Below are 13,302 nucleotides of genomic sequence, written 5' to 3'. Positions count from 1 at the left end.
TTCTGTAAGTCTACTTCTCGACGTACATAACGCGAACTCGTAGAACTCTGACCTGTCAAACCGCTCTGTCACGGTCACGGTACTGTAGTACAGGAAAATACACTTCAAGCCAAACCATCAATATAATAACTAAACACCCAATGAAAGAGGTTTATTGTGTGTTGGTGAAATATTGATATTGAGGCCGAGGCAGTCAAAGAACGAATATACGAAGCTTTTGTCGTCTGCGGTAACCCGGCGAGAGCCGTAGCACTCTCTATTGCAGTCCGTGTTGGGGTGGTGAGAACAGACTAAAGGATTGATCTTTAAAAGCAAAGGTTGACACGTGAACTGAGAGTTCAGAAAAAAGGAGACCCCCCACGTCTGTCCACAGACTGGGCCTTCTGTGCCGATCCCGTTTCAATATTTACCTGGCTAGCTATGATGATCATTTCAAGTATGTCCCGGCACGAAGCGCAAGTATTTAAGAAGTTCAACGATTTTAATGGTCGTGTTTATCTCTTAAAATAATTAAGACAAGACGGGGAATAACCAGTAAAGACAAAAACATATCGAAAGGGTTTAGTGTCGCGTGCTCATCATATTGCTGCGATTAATATCCAGCACTTAATCGCTTGATAAAACAATGAGGTTTTCATTATTTTGTTTTCATTGGTCTAATACGTAGGAATGAAAAACAAATATCACCATGTGGGATAGTTATCATATTTCTCGGCTTCTATCGGAAATATTTTACAAGGTCTGCATCTTCGATTTTTTTTTCAGTTTTATCGTAGGGGAGTTGCTGTAGACAGCCGAAACACAATCTTCTTGAATGGTGCCGGAGAGATTAAAGGATTTCTGCTTATCACCAAACCTCAAAACACGTCAAAAATGTCTCTCCACGGAAGCTACATAAAAACTTCATTCAATATTATTACCAAAGGTCGCTTTATAAAAATATAATGGATGCTTTAGACAGCAGGATGGGGACTTAATGCTGAGCAGTCCACAAAATCCGCATAGGAATATGTTTTATATTTTAATAACGAATATACTTTTCTGATAATACGTTATTAATGACTACCTGGGCAACAACGACGGGTAAATAAAACTCTCAGGTCACGGAGAGTCTATTGACACTTCAACTCTTATCAGCAGTAAAACTTTGTGTTGCTCTGCGAAGTTATTTCAAGCACGATATAACGAACATCATACCTGTAGCCAATAAACACCGCATTTACTGAAGTTAATGGATCCCCTTGTGTTCGTTATACCGGACTTGATCTCGCATGTGTAACTGTTTTTAAACGGCCTTTTCCATCTTCATCAGTTTAATTGCCAGTTAACCTAATGTTGTTTTTTTTTTTTTGCCGCGAAGGTAGAGTACAAGTTAATCTTGGTAGAGCTTATTAAGTTCAACTCCTGCATAGGTTTCCGGCTTTAATCGAGCTCTCGGATGGTGGTAGGCCCTTATCCGATCGGCGATCACGAAACAATTGCGGCAAAATGAGTGTCATTATTCATTCCACTTTTGACTTATATGCACTTTTGACTTATATATGCATGGTTCGTATATACAGCAAAATCAAGCAACCGGCGATCGCTAGCCAGCGCCAACAAAATCCCCAGCGATCATACCGGCACACCTGATCGTATGGAATTTGAATTAAATTATTACGTTGGCTTCATTTTAGATAATCTAATGCAATAATTTTAACGTATGCTAACTAAAAGATGGCATCGTCTTTTTGAAAAGGTCAAGTAGACACTGGCCAACAGCTCCATGTCTTACTAAAGTGTTGTCATACAAAACACATGTTGTGGATAAGTACGGAGGCGTTTGGAAGCCTCTGTTATGAACGGCGTTTAGACCGATTTTTGCAGCAAGCATTCCAACATAAACATCGTCAAATTTGAACTTAGGTAAGCTGCCAAAAATGTTAACAAACGAATGTACGACATCTAGCGATAAAATATATCCTGGACCAGCGCAGAAGTCAGGATAATGCGTTTCATTGTATTCCTCTTTGCTTAAAAACCATTTCCCCGTTCTTTTAACCACTGGGTTTCTATATACATATCCCATGTAAAGCTTTTGTTTGGGCGTAGAGGCTCTATTCAGTACAGCGATGACAGCCGGGGGGTTGATGAAAACATCGTCGTCCGCTTTGAGTAGAAATGTAAAACTGCAATATCTTGCTGCCCACTCAAAACCCATCTCAATCTTGAGGGTTTGGTTCCAGTAATTTTCAAAATAGTTTGCACGAATCATGTCCCCGTAGAAAGCTTCTTCGCGCAGAAGCAGCTCGGATTGATTTTTGTCGCGTGATTGCCCGAGCAAAAAAACTGTCTTCCAGCGGGTTTTTATGGCGCTGTCGGCAGCCCATGTTTGACGGATTATTCGCCGTCTGTCGAAATAATCAGGAGCAGATGAAACAAGAATAAGAAGAAAATAATGTCCATTACATGTTGCTCTTGTGGTTAGAGTAGTTTTGTGTTCTGCAGCTAATCCGTCGTCTGTTGTAGGTGCACTGGCAGTACTGGGAGGAAATGAGGACTCCGTAGTTGTGCTCGCCGGTCTTTCTGTTGTTTTTGTAAATTCGTGTAATTCCTCCGCCCTCGGTGATGTTCGCGGTGTGATTAGCTCGACCTCCGTGGAAATTTTCACTGATCGTAACTGCCTCGTGCGCGGAGAGGCATCAATCGTCCAAGTTTGTGACCAGTCTCGAAGAAAAACTGTTACGATTACAATCGTCACCGTCACATAGAAGAAGCTTGCGAGTTTCTTCAGATAACGCTTCTGTGTTCGACTGAGGTGCGGTGTTGGAGAAGTCATCACGGCTATAGCTTCAGTGTTTGCGTTATTGTCGTCACTTAAGCTTTTTATATTGTGTGAAAGACAAGGAATGTTGTTCCAGACGACTAGCCATCGATGTTCAAAAATTGGATCTTTAACCTCATTATGCATTATCACTGATTAGCATGTTTTGAGGCACGGCGATTGTTTTCACATATTCGATTTCGGCTTTACACTCATTAGTTCCAGGCTAGTTGCACTCAACTTATATCGAGTGTAAGCTATATCGATATCATAGCTAGACTATTATGTCAACACACATCAGGCATTCACGCACGAAAAACACCGGTATGTTACAACGTGGTATTTCGTCATAAGCCACGTGCACTTGAGGTTCACGTTTAGGTTGAAAATTCTAAGAGAAAGATACAGCACTAGAGGCGAAGGAAGATTGTAACAGCACTTGCTTTGTAGCAGCACCAATCAAGGTCATCTTGTTAATATTATTTATATCAATGTTTCTCGTGAGCATCCAAATCTAAACGTAAACACTTGTGCCTTAAAATGTTTTGCAAACTATCCAGCCTGTTGCTAAGCGACCACAGCCAGTGCGCACTCGGGATGTGCGCAGCGGATAACCGCGTGTTCGAACATTCCTCGTTCATGTATTTCCTTCTCGGTAGGTAAGAACAAAAACCATTTGCAATTTCCTTTCAGCACCCTGGGGGTTACTAAGAAAAAATTCAGTAGATGATGGAAACATGACATCTTTTCTTCCGGCATCACTCGTTTATAATTGCATTGATCACGGAAAATTCATACTTGTTAACGAAATTTCGTCTTTCATCGATAGTGTCGAACATAATGGTAATCACATTAACATTAATGCTCCCAATTAATTAAATTACGATTGAATCCCGATAACACGAACCCTCATAACTCAATTCAATAACTCGAACTAGCTCGAACCTTTTCCATTCCCCTCCAGGTCATTTTCTTACTAATTTTACCCTCGACTGACTCGAACCATTGATAACTAGAACCTCTCTCAATTTCCCTTGAAGGTTCGTGTGGAGTGCCATTACCGGAGTTTACAATACCCGAGTTGTGTTGCCGTGTATGTCGTTTAAAATTAATACAGAATCCGATAAGTCTCATGGAGATATATTCTTTCTATAAAAAAAAAATAACCGTTGAAAAAATGAAAAGCATAATTGTTATGCAAGTCTTCATATCAGAAAAATAAAAAAAATGAGAACATTATCAAGATATTGTTCTAAGGAAAACGGACAACAAATCGCTGCCCGGGCTAGTGTGCTCGATATCGGTCGCTGTGACCCGGGTTTTAGAACTATCCACGACTTTGGAGTTAAAAATGCGAGTTCCGGCGTTTGCCATGTTCACAGTTTGTGCTGTTGGGGCGCTGATCTGAGTCAGGTTGGCGGGATATACCCTTTGTTAGATCCTTTCCCGGGCATGCTCTATACAGCTCAAAAAACTCCCTTATTTGGTTGTGAATTCCTGGAATCAGTGAATAATATTTTCAGACTAAAATCTCGTTATATTCAGAAAGGCCTTACAAATTCCAACAGTGCTAAAACTGGATTTTTCCTGAGAATGTCTTAATATATTATCAAATTGATGCATCACCACATTCCTAAAACAGAAAACCAAAAAAGGTCGAAGGCCAGTTAGGAGAAATGCGTTTTTGAGCTTGGATCTGACGTGGCTTAAAATAGAACTGAGTTGTATTTGTGTCTGAGGTGCTAATCTCTCAGTCGCCATAATTTTCTTCCGACTCATCCTTCCGTCTCCAATTTGAGTCATTATCACCCGATAATCTGTTTGGTTACACACAACAAAAAAATGTTAAGATTTCTGAGTCAAAAATAGCAGTTCAATTAAGTAATGGTCCGTGTAAGAACTAGGCAAAAGAACAATAGGCTAGTGAAATAGCGGCAGTTAGACTTCAGGCGGTAATTTCTCTAATCAAATTAAATCTGAACGACCTGATTGGCCCATACGCCATTTTCTGCTCAACTGATCCACCGTGCTCGATTTACGTCCGCCATGTTGAAGTTCGGTTTTGGCGGTCAAACATGGCGGCCGTTAACGTTACAAAATATCATTAGTTTATCACAATATCGCTTTTAAATTGTTACCATGTCTGAAAATTAAAAATAGCGTAGAAATATTGGTTTTATGGGATCTCAAGATAAAAAACAAGCTATGTCTAATTTCAAACGTTTTATCTTGAACTGTATCGAAATGTTAGTAATGAGGTATCAGTGTAGAATACCTCAAATTTTCGTACACCCGGCCAGAAATAGTATTATCAAACTTGGTAACGTCCCTTTGAAAGGGTTGATAAAATAATATATAAATGATAAAATAAAATATCACCTGAAAAATGTAAATGATAAAATAAATATCGCTGCGATTTTGACCGGGTCGGAGGGTGGGCTTACATCGGAGGGACTTTACAACCGGGAAATACGAATTCGAAAAAAAATAATTGTAGAAAACGTCATGAAATGCACTGTCAGAAAACCTTTTTATGGTGCTTTCGAAGAAAGATTTGCGCTTCTCTTGCGTTGAGGATAAGGAAAATAACGATAAGAAATCGCTCTAAATCCATTGAAATTAAACGGCAAAAATAACAACAATAAACAAACAATCTTTCAAATGTAACTACATAACCCTCAAAATGAGTGATTAAACCTTTAAGTCGTCATATCGACAAAGCAAATGAAAAATTTCACCTTTGTTTTAAAACGTATCTTATAAGACTTCCATAGTTACCCGGAGTAGGGGGGAGGAGGAGGGGGAGGTTTATGCATCGGGTGGCCTGCAACCGGAACGAAAGTCATGAATTCCGATGAACTAATATAACCCCGAGGGAGGTGGCTGTTATAACCGGTATTTCACGGTTTTTTGTTTTTTTTGATAACAATCAGCTTTCAAGGATGAGGGTTTACATTTTAACATTTGGTTTAATCTCAAACATGAGAGAAAGTGTTTGCAAAAACAGAGTTTTGAATCACGACGCTTGGCCAAGTTATTTTCCTTGAAGGAATTCGCGGTGTTTGATATCGTGATCAGACACTAATAGTCTGGACTGTTTGATATAGCTTCTCAAACAAACTCATTCACAGGACACGAAGAAAATCATCTACAAATGTCCGCCTTTCAACCGCAAATCCAAACAAATTAAGCAGGTGGACCGTTCTTTATGACTGCATTGTTCTTTACCACTTTACCGATTGTTCTACTTTGCCATAAACTTCATTGCACGATTCTAATTATAAATAATGGCATGGGAAAATCTTTTCGTTTCAGTGTGTCTAATATTGTTTGTCGTGTTTACAGTGTGAAGTAGCGAGCCTGATACGGTGTACGGCCTCTTTTCTAAACTAAAAATAAACCTCAGGTGAAATAAACAATCAAATATAAACAAATAGCAGTCCATGTGTAGTTAATAGGAGAACGACAAAGCGGAAAATGCACTAATCCTTTCTTTTCATAACAATGTTTTCATTTTATTCTCAGTATCTAGTCACATAACACTCAGTCTTGTCTCGGCTTGTTTCAGTTGGGGTGTGGTGTGGCGTGACCAATCCAAATGAACCAATATCCAAAAATTGAAAGGCCAAGCAGTTATTCGAAGATCATAAGCTCAAGCTCAAGAGTTTAAAATTGACCAAGTCATGTTTAGTTTAAGCACATAAATTTAAACCATGGTTTTTTTCTCGTTCGCGTTTTGTTAGTTTGTAGGACACGAAAGATATTTGATTGTTTTAATACCGGAAATAAAATGATGCCTGGATACTGTCCTTTCGAATATGCTGACGCCGAAGGCGGCGTTTCTTTTTAATGTCTCAAGTGTTCAGGATTTTTTTATAACACGAAACAAACATGGGAACATTGAAAAATATGGCAATTTGCTTCTGTGATTAGTTCTACTTGTTCTTGTGGGAAAGTAAATTCTCTTTTGTACTTTTTCAAAGTTTCTTACATCTGCTTTTTCGTCGAGAGAAACATTTGAGATAAAATAATAGTGGTATTTGTTTTTTTCTATTTGTATTTGTGTCGTGCTTGTGTCGATTTTTGGTGCTGACCAAAAAGATCGCGGCCTCTGAGGACGACAGACACTATGCCGTACGCATGCGCGCATGATGGTACACACAAAATCGCGACAGATCCCGGCTGTTATTTCCCTCGCACTTGTTACCGGTAATTAAGAAAAGAGGACCACAAGCATTTGACCTGTGATAAAAACGTGGGGTTCGAGAAACAAGCGTAATTCATTGTTGAAGTATCATCTCAAATATATTTGAACGAGCGTTCTAGATAGCGTTGCATGGTTCTATTTCCCGTTCAAAACACTCTTATAAAAATGTTTCCCAGGAGTGCATATATTTTGATTAGCCGAGTCTATAAGTGGTACATGTTAATTCAGTAATTTCTCGTGCTTCTCGTTTTCTCGATCATCGCTACACTTAGAGTTATTCTTTAGAGATCTTTAGATAATGATAATTTGATGACCGCAATAATTTCGTTATTTCGGTTTTCGATGTCCTTCCAGTGGAAGTAACTTTTCGTTTACAGCCAAGCTGTGGTTTGAATGGTCGTTGGAGCTGCATTTCAATGGTCAATGACATCCTTAAAATCTAAACTAATTTGATTTGAATCGCGTGATTCGTACCATGTTTATCACAGTTCAGTGAGTATCGACATGAGTACACCACTTAATATTCATTTGCTTTTAATAATACTTATTATCAGTGCCATGGTTCTGTTCTTAACAATAGCTGTATTAATTTTGTTGTACATCAACAACATTGATCGTTTTTTTGTTTTGTTTTTATATCGTGATGATATATTACATGTTTACAAATATAAGATTCCCCTAACCATAAGCAAATGTTTAAACAAGGTCAATTAAACATGGGAGTGCTTGTGTAAAAAAGCCAAATCACAACGTCTGACTATTTAAATTAAAATGGTCACCTTCAACCGCTTTCAACCTCCAAATGCCTATAACACGTTTAAAAGTCTATTTCCAGTAATCTTAAAACTTGTCAACTCATAACGTCGTTTTAGACCCATGCGTGCATAAAAGCCGTCCTCCCCAGTGCAGCGAATTCCGAAGAAGTTGTCATGAACAGAGCGAATGCTTTTTAACACATGATACTTGTCCAAGTGATTGAAGATCAAGTGTGTTACAGCACTTGTTGTACTGTTGCCTAGTGATATTGTGCGCTGAAACGAAGAGCCACTTTAATTTCATTGCCAGTTTCCGGTTTTCCTTCACTCGACCTTCAACTTTATCTGTGTTGAGCTCTTAAAACAATTTAAGGATGGCATCTATTGACACTGATGCCATCACTGATCATTAAACTCTTGAAATTAGAATTGAGAAGAGGAATTAAGAGGAAGCTAATATAACAAAACACTTTTTGCGTTGTTTGATGATTTTCCGTTGTCCCACACAACGTAACTAACAACATTAAATCGAAGCTCTGTTTTTACTTAAAACACGGACAACGACAAAAACCGTCAACTGACTAATATGGCGTCGAAATCTGAATTGATGCTATTAGAAGTCTACCCTGTGGGTAAGATTTATTTAAGCGTGGAAACAAAAATTTCAAATCACCCCTTGCCGTTGTTCGTAATAAGTGTTAATTCAATGCCCTTTTAATCGTTGTATTGTCAATTGTCAGACTTTTTACCCCACATGACCTTAGCCGATGTTGTTCTTCCAAACAGTGAAAAACACTTAAGCGTCCACTCATCCTCACTAACGAGGACGAAAATGATGAACTGAAAGCAAGAATAAACCTTTTTGGAAATCTATTCCACACATATTAAAATGAGTCAGTTTTTTTATAACAATTTTAATATTATCTCTTGCTGACCAAAACGCAAGGATCAATGTGCTAAAACAGTGGTATATTTGTTCCGCTGTGACGGTAGAAGTCTCGCTTCACAGTTGCCACGCGGACGTGTCTTCGGGAAGGAGACTCAAGCGGAGGTCGATGGCCATACAGAGAAGAGCTTAGAACTGGCACCGCCTTTGTTTGCTTCTATGTGGAGAAATCGTAAAATTAATTTAGCTTACAACTATAGTTAATGTACCACGCTGTTCTTTACTTGAGTTCTCTCTACCACTGTAAGCGTCAAGACGAAATTAAAGACGCTCAAACTACGGCTAGAGTAAAAATAAATCAGACACGGTTAAAAACTCTTGCAATTTTCACGTTTTAAATGGTAGAGGAGCAGAACCAAAATTGAAACGTAATTATATTGTATAATTTTAATCACGTTTTAGCACCAGTTGCATGGTTTTACTTCGAGTTCTGATTAGTTTGCTATGAAATTCAGTAGAAGATCTCAATCCAGTTCGAGAGTATTACCGCGATGACACTTGGGAATCCTTTAGAATGCATTTTGCGGATAGAGTGCATGCAAGTTAGAATACAGTCACGTGCATAAGATACTTGATGTGATTGGTAGTTATTGTAGTTATGAATACTTCAGTTTAATATGACCGTAGTATAGGTCTTAAAAAAGTTGATATTAACGGTTACATAACGATCCAAAAGGGTGCAAAGAAGTACTCTTGAAACCAGTCTTTCATATTTTGGATTTGTATCTGATATATTCGGAATACTTGTGTACTCGAAGAACAGAAGGGAAGTGTACAACGGAGAGAATGTTGATACTTGATGGAAAAGTTACACTGAGAAAACTACAAACGAGATATAATTCTATCACGGATCTCTATGCTGTCTCAGAAATATTTTAAAGAAAACAACTCACAGTCCGAAATTATCCTGATGAAGACCTGGTAGTGAGCTACTGCAGGCGTAGTCGGGTATCCCTTTATTATTATAGAGCCCTACCGTGTTTCCATCCCTTCCCTATTTGACTGAGAAGGACTAAAAGGATTTTCAGAACGGGCTTGTTTTTTTTTTATGTTTTTGATTTTTCTTTCCAAACACGCAAATTGCAAAAGGATATTGGTATTTCACCTCACTTTGTTTGCAAATTAGGCTCAAACAAGTTAGATTGTTCAAATCCACTCACCTCAGCATTAACATTAAGTCCTCGAGTATGCTCTCTGTCGTCTCTGTGAAGTTTGCTGCAATAACCAGTCTTGACGTGAAATGTTCTGTCATAATTTGATGCCCTGTCATGCTGCAAAACATTTACAGTTGATGAAAAGCTAGAGCGAAAAGAGGTACTAAATCACTGGGTTTCAAAAGTGAACAAGATAGTCTGCTCCAGGCGTTTGGTTAATTGGGGAGCAGCGCAAAGGACGGAGAGAGAATACTCCGCCCAATTAATGCAACCTATAACGGCCCCGCACGTTTGTGCGGGGCCAAAAAAAAAAAACAATCGAATGATCAATCCTGCGAAGCAGGGCGAATTACTCGCACCAAGTACCATTTACTGCTGGGTTTTTGCATTGCGAAGTTTGACCCCTTTTATTACTGAGGCGGTGGAGCGTTTTGGAATGTGGCGTGGGGGGGTCTAAGACTGTCCCAAAAATACACGGCTGGTTTTCATATTTGGAGCAACATTTTTCCATTCAAGCAACTTTTTATTTTCAGAACAGTTTCTAGACCGAAAATTTCCGCAGATTCTCCGATTGTTGTTCGAAGGCCATACGAACGTCCCGATCATTTTTCGAACTTTTCCGAGGATAAACGAAGTTTCCAGAAGACTTCCAAGGAAGTTTCGAAGAAGGAATATCTTGACAAACCAATTTTGCGATTTTGCGCGATATTTTCGGCACCAAAACGTGGGGGGGGGGGGGGGGGGCCGCGGGGTTCAGTCCCCCTGCCCCCCTGCTCCGCCGTCTATGTATTACTAGCGACCTTCAGATTGGACTACGAGTACTAGATTAAGTACGAGTACGAGTTTTCAAACTAAATTCGTGTGCCTCCTATAATCACTTATCACACCAATCTTATTCTTAACGTTTATTTATGTGTTAGTCAGCAAAAGGGAAGAGTTATAGCTTGGGGGATATGATTGTGTTGAAATTCCAAAGTCGTACTCGTACTCGATCTCGTACTCGTAGTCAAATCTGAAGGTCGCTAATATCACTGTCACCATCACTGTCAATGTCACTTTCACAATCACCATCACTATCACTACTATCGTCACTTTCGATGTCATTGTCTGTCTAGTGGCAGATGAGTTCTATTACCTGTTTGTTAGTATTAAAGTAGTTCATTATAGCATCTGAAGACAGGTGTCTTGAGAAACTGGTTTTCCAAGCTTTGGATAGAGCTTCACTGCAATTGGAAGCTATAAGATGAGTATCTCGAAGACGAATTTCTCTCTGTAATATAAAGACAGAAACAAAAATATACATGTTAGAGAGTAAATGATGTCAGGTAAAGAGTGAATAAAACAATTGGAAATTTTAAATAAATTTAATTGTCGGAAAATTTTAACTGTAGCAAATTTTCAACCTCGTTCCCAGGGAGTCCAGGGCTTTTCCCTGGGTACGAGGTTGGCAAATTTTTCATAAGACCCAAAGAAAAGTTTAGTAGTTAGTCAGTATCTTTATGGATCTTGCAAAATTTCTCCCAAACCAGCCATCTTTTACCAACTGAACATTGCCTAGCCTTGATATTCAGTTCTAGTTAAAAGAACAGCGAAACCTTGGAAGCTAAACGACAAATAATGATTAGAAATCTGTACCCTAAGTAGTTTTTGAGGAAAACGAAATCACTTTCGTGATACTGAGTTATAAACAAGCCAGCCATACCCTCATGCTCTCCCTCCATTGCTCCTTGGTTTGTTCAGGTGTGTATGTTTTTAGTCCGTAGTTGGACATCATCATTCCTCCAGCCCTCCTTGTCGTTGATTCCTCCATCGTATTGATGAAGTAAAAGACAAAAAGTAAATTGCGCCTTTGACCTTTTGTGACGACACTTACAGCGCGCAGGTCGTATTGCGCGCGCGCGCAAGCGCGTAAGTGATATGACACCAGAATTTGCTCACTCAAATCATGTTCCACGCTAGCGTAGTGCCACTAATAGCTTATTTTATTGCTCAGATTGAGGACAGCAATGGAAAGAAGGCATGCGAGATAAGTCTGACAACATAAAGAATAATGTCTTTCCTTCGTTCTCTCTTTTGCGCGCGCCTTGCGCTTATGCGCTTCGGGTGCGCTCGAGCTGAAAGATACATACATACATACATACATACATACATACATACATACATACATACATACATACATGGTTTATTTGATAAAGCAGGTTACAAAATAATTGGCAAGACGTTAAGTCCTGATGTGGACCTGCACTATCTAAAATAATAAATTACAATAAGATCCTATATAATACATGATCCAAAATTTATTTACAATATCTGAATAAATAATGATAGGTAAAATAGATGAATTAATAACAATATACAGTAAAAAGATAAATAAATGAATAAATTAAAAATATATGAAGTCCAGAGATTTGTTAGAAACGCAGCAGGACGCTTTAGTGAAACTGATAGATTTTAAGAGACTCTTATTTGCCTTAAGTTTTTTCTTGATGGAAAGACTGGGATCTAGACAGTAAAATTCAACATGGCGGCCGACGTTGTTCCACAGCAAGGGAAGAAATCTTTGTCGAAAAATCTAATGGAAATGAAGGTACTGCATTATAATATTCCATAAAGTATTGCTAAGTATCTTTCTTCAATGCTGCTAATCAATTTTTTGATATTTAGTTCATGAAGAGGAAAGCAGAATCAGATTATCGCCGCCAACTTGAAGAAGAACGACAGCGTGCTATTGAAGAATCACATTGGGTACTGGACGGGAAAGAAAAGGAAGATCGGTCAGTCTTGATGAATTAATATACCTTGCCTCTTCTGTTATTGGAAAAATGATATTTATCAAGTGGCTTTTCCTAACTGGCTCGGACTAAGTGTGCGACACGTGGGTCAATAAACTCAATAGAAGGGAAGGGAGACTGGGGGTGGTGGTGTGGGGGAGGGGTGTAGAGTTGGGGTAGGAGGAAGTGAATTTAATACTCTGGCACAAAGTACCTTACTGTGGCTTCTACATTGGAATGTCATGGGTGGCATGTTTTCCATCTAACACTGTACTTGATTATGCATACAATTTTGTAACTCTCATTCTACAGCTAGTGGAATCCCAATTTCTCTAACCTCCGAGGCAAACAAAAATTGGCTTGAGAAATTGGGTAGTTCGACTAAGGGAAGGAGAACAATGATTGGTTGAAATTACTGAAAGGTTTGAGAAACCGTGGTTTGAGAAATTAGGATTCATGGCTGCTGTTCGTTTGAAAAGGGATATAGTGTGGAGCTATACAGAAATCTTACCCCATTGGTTGCGGCCTGTTGCAGATGTCATTGTAGATGCTAGACCCAGTCCAGTCCACTGTAGATCTTTGACATGTTTTACTCAAGCTGTTGATGGCCATTCTCTCCTTCTCTTCCTCTTTATTTTTAAGGATAGGCCAATAGTCAATACCAAA

The 13,302-nt window shown here is 38.9% G+C and overlaps 3 protein-coding genes across 3 annotated transcripts in view; 1 reads left to right on the top strand and 2 right to left on the bottom strand.

The window, feature by feature from the left end:
* Positions 1 to 996: 996 nt before the first annotated feature.
* LOC144652050 (beta-1,3-galactosyltransferase 5-like) lies at positions 997 to 2,904 on the bottom strand. The gene has a single exon (XM_078512089.1). It carries the CDS (start codon positions 2,816 to 2,818, stop codon positions 1,706 to 1,708), a length of 1,113 nt encoding a protein of 370 aa, XP_078368215.1. The 5' UTR covers positions 2,819 to 2,904; the 3' UTR covers positions 997 to 1,705.
* A 5,755-nt stretch (positions 2,905 to 8,659) lies between these two features.
* On the bottom strand, positions 8,660 to 11,721 carry LOC144652049 (cilia- and flagella-associated protein 90-like). Its single transcript, XM_078512088.1, has 4 exons — positions 11,568 to 11,721; positions 11,001 to 11,135; positions 9,872 to 9,982; positions 8,660 to 8,868 (listed from the first exon to the last, which is right to left on the bottom strand). The coding sequence occupies exons 1-4, from the start codon at positions 11,673 to 11,675 to the stop codon at positions 8,722 to 8,724; spliced, it is 501 nt and encodes a 166-aa protein (XP_078368214.1). The 5' UTR covers positions 11,676 to 11,721; the 3' UTR covers positions 8,660 to 8,721.
* Positions 11,722 to 12,350: 629 nt separating this feature from the next.
* Positions 12,351 to 13,302, top strand: part of LOC144649019 (M-phase phosphoprotein 6-like) — a 4,740-nt gene continuing 3,788 nt past the window's right edge. Inside the window, exons 1-2 of the mRNA XM_078508477.1 lie at positions 12,351 to 12,452; positions 12,530 to 12,639. Coding sequence (XP_078364603.1) covers positions 12,387 to 12,452; positions 12,530 to 12,639 — 176 coding nt within the window. The 5' untranslated portion in view covers positions 12,351 to 12,386. The remainder of the gene's footprint in view (positions 12,453 to 12,529; positions 12,640 to 13,302) is intronic.

Source organism: Oculina patagonica, chromosome 4 (assembly GCF_052425735.1).
Source record: "Oculina patagonica isolate OP01 chromosome 4, crgOcupat, whole genome shotgun sequence".
NCBI classification, from domain to species: domain Eukaryota; kingdom Metazoa; phylum Cnidaria; class Anthozoa; order Scleractinia; family Oculinidae; genus Oculina; species Oculina patagonica.
This window is presented reverse-complemented; position numbering and strand designations above follow the sequence as displayed.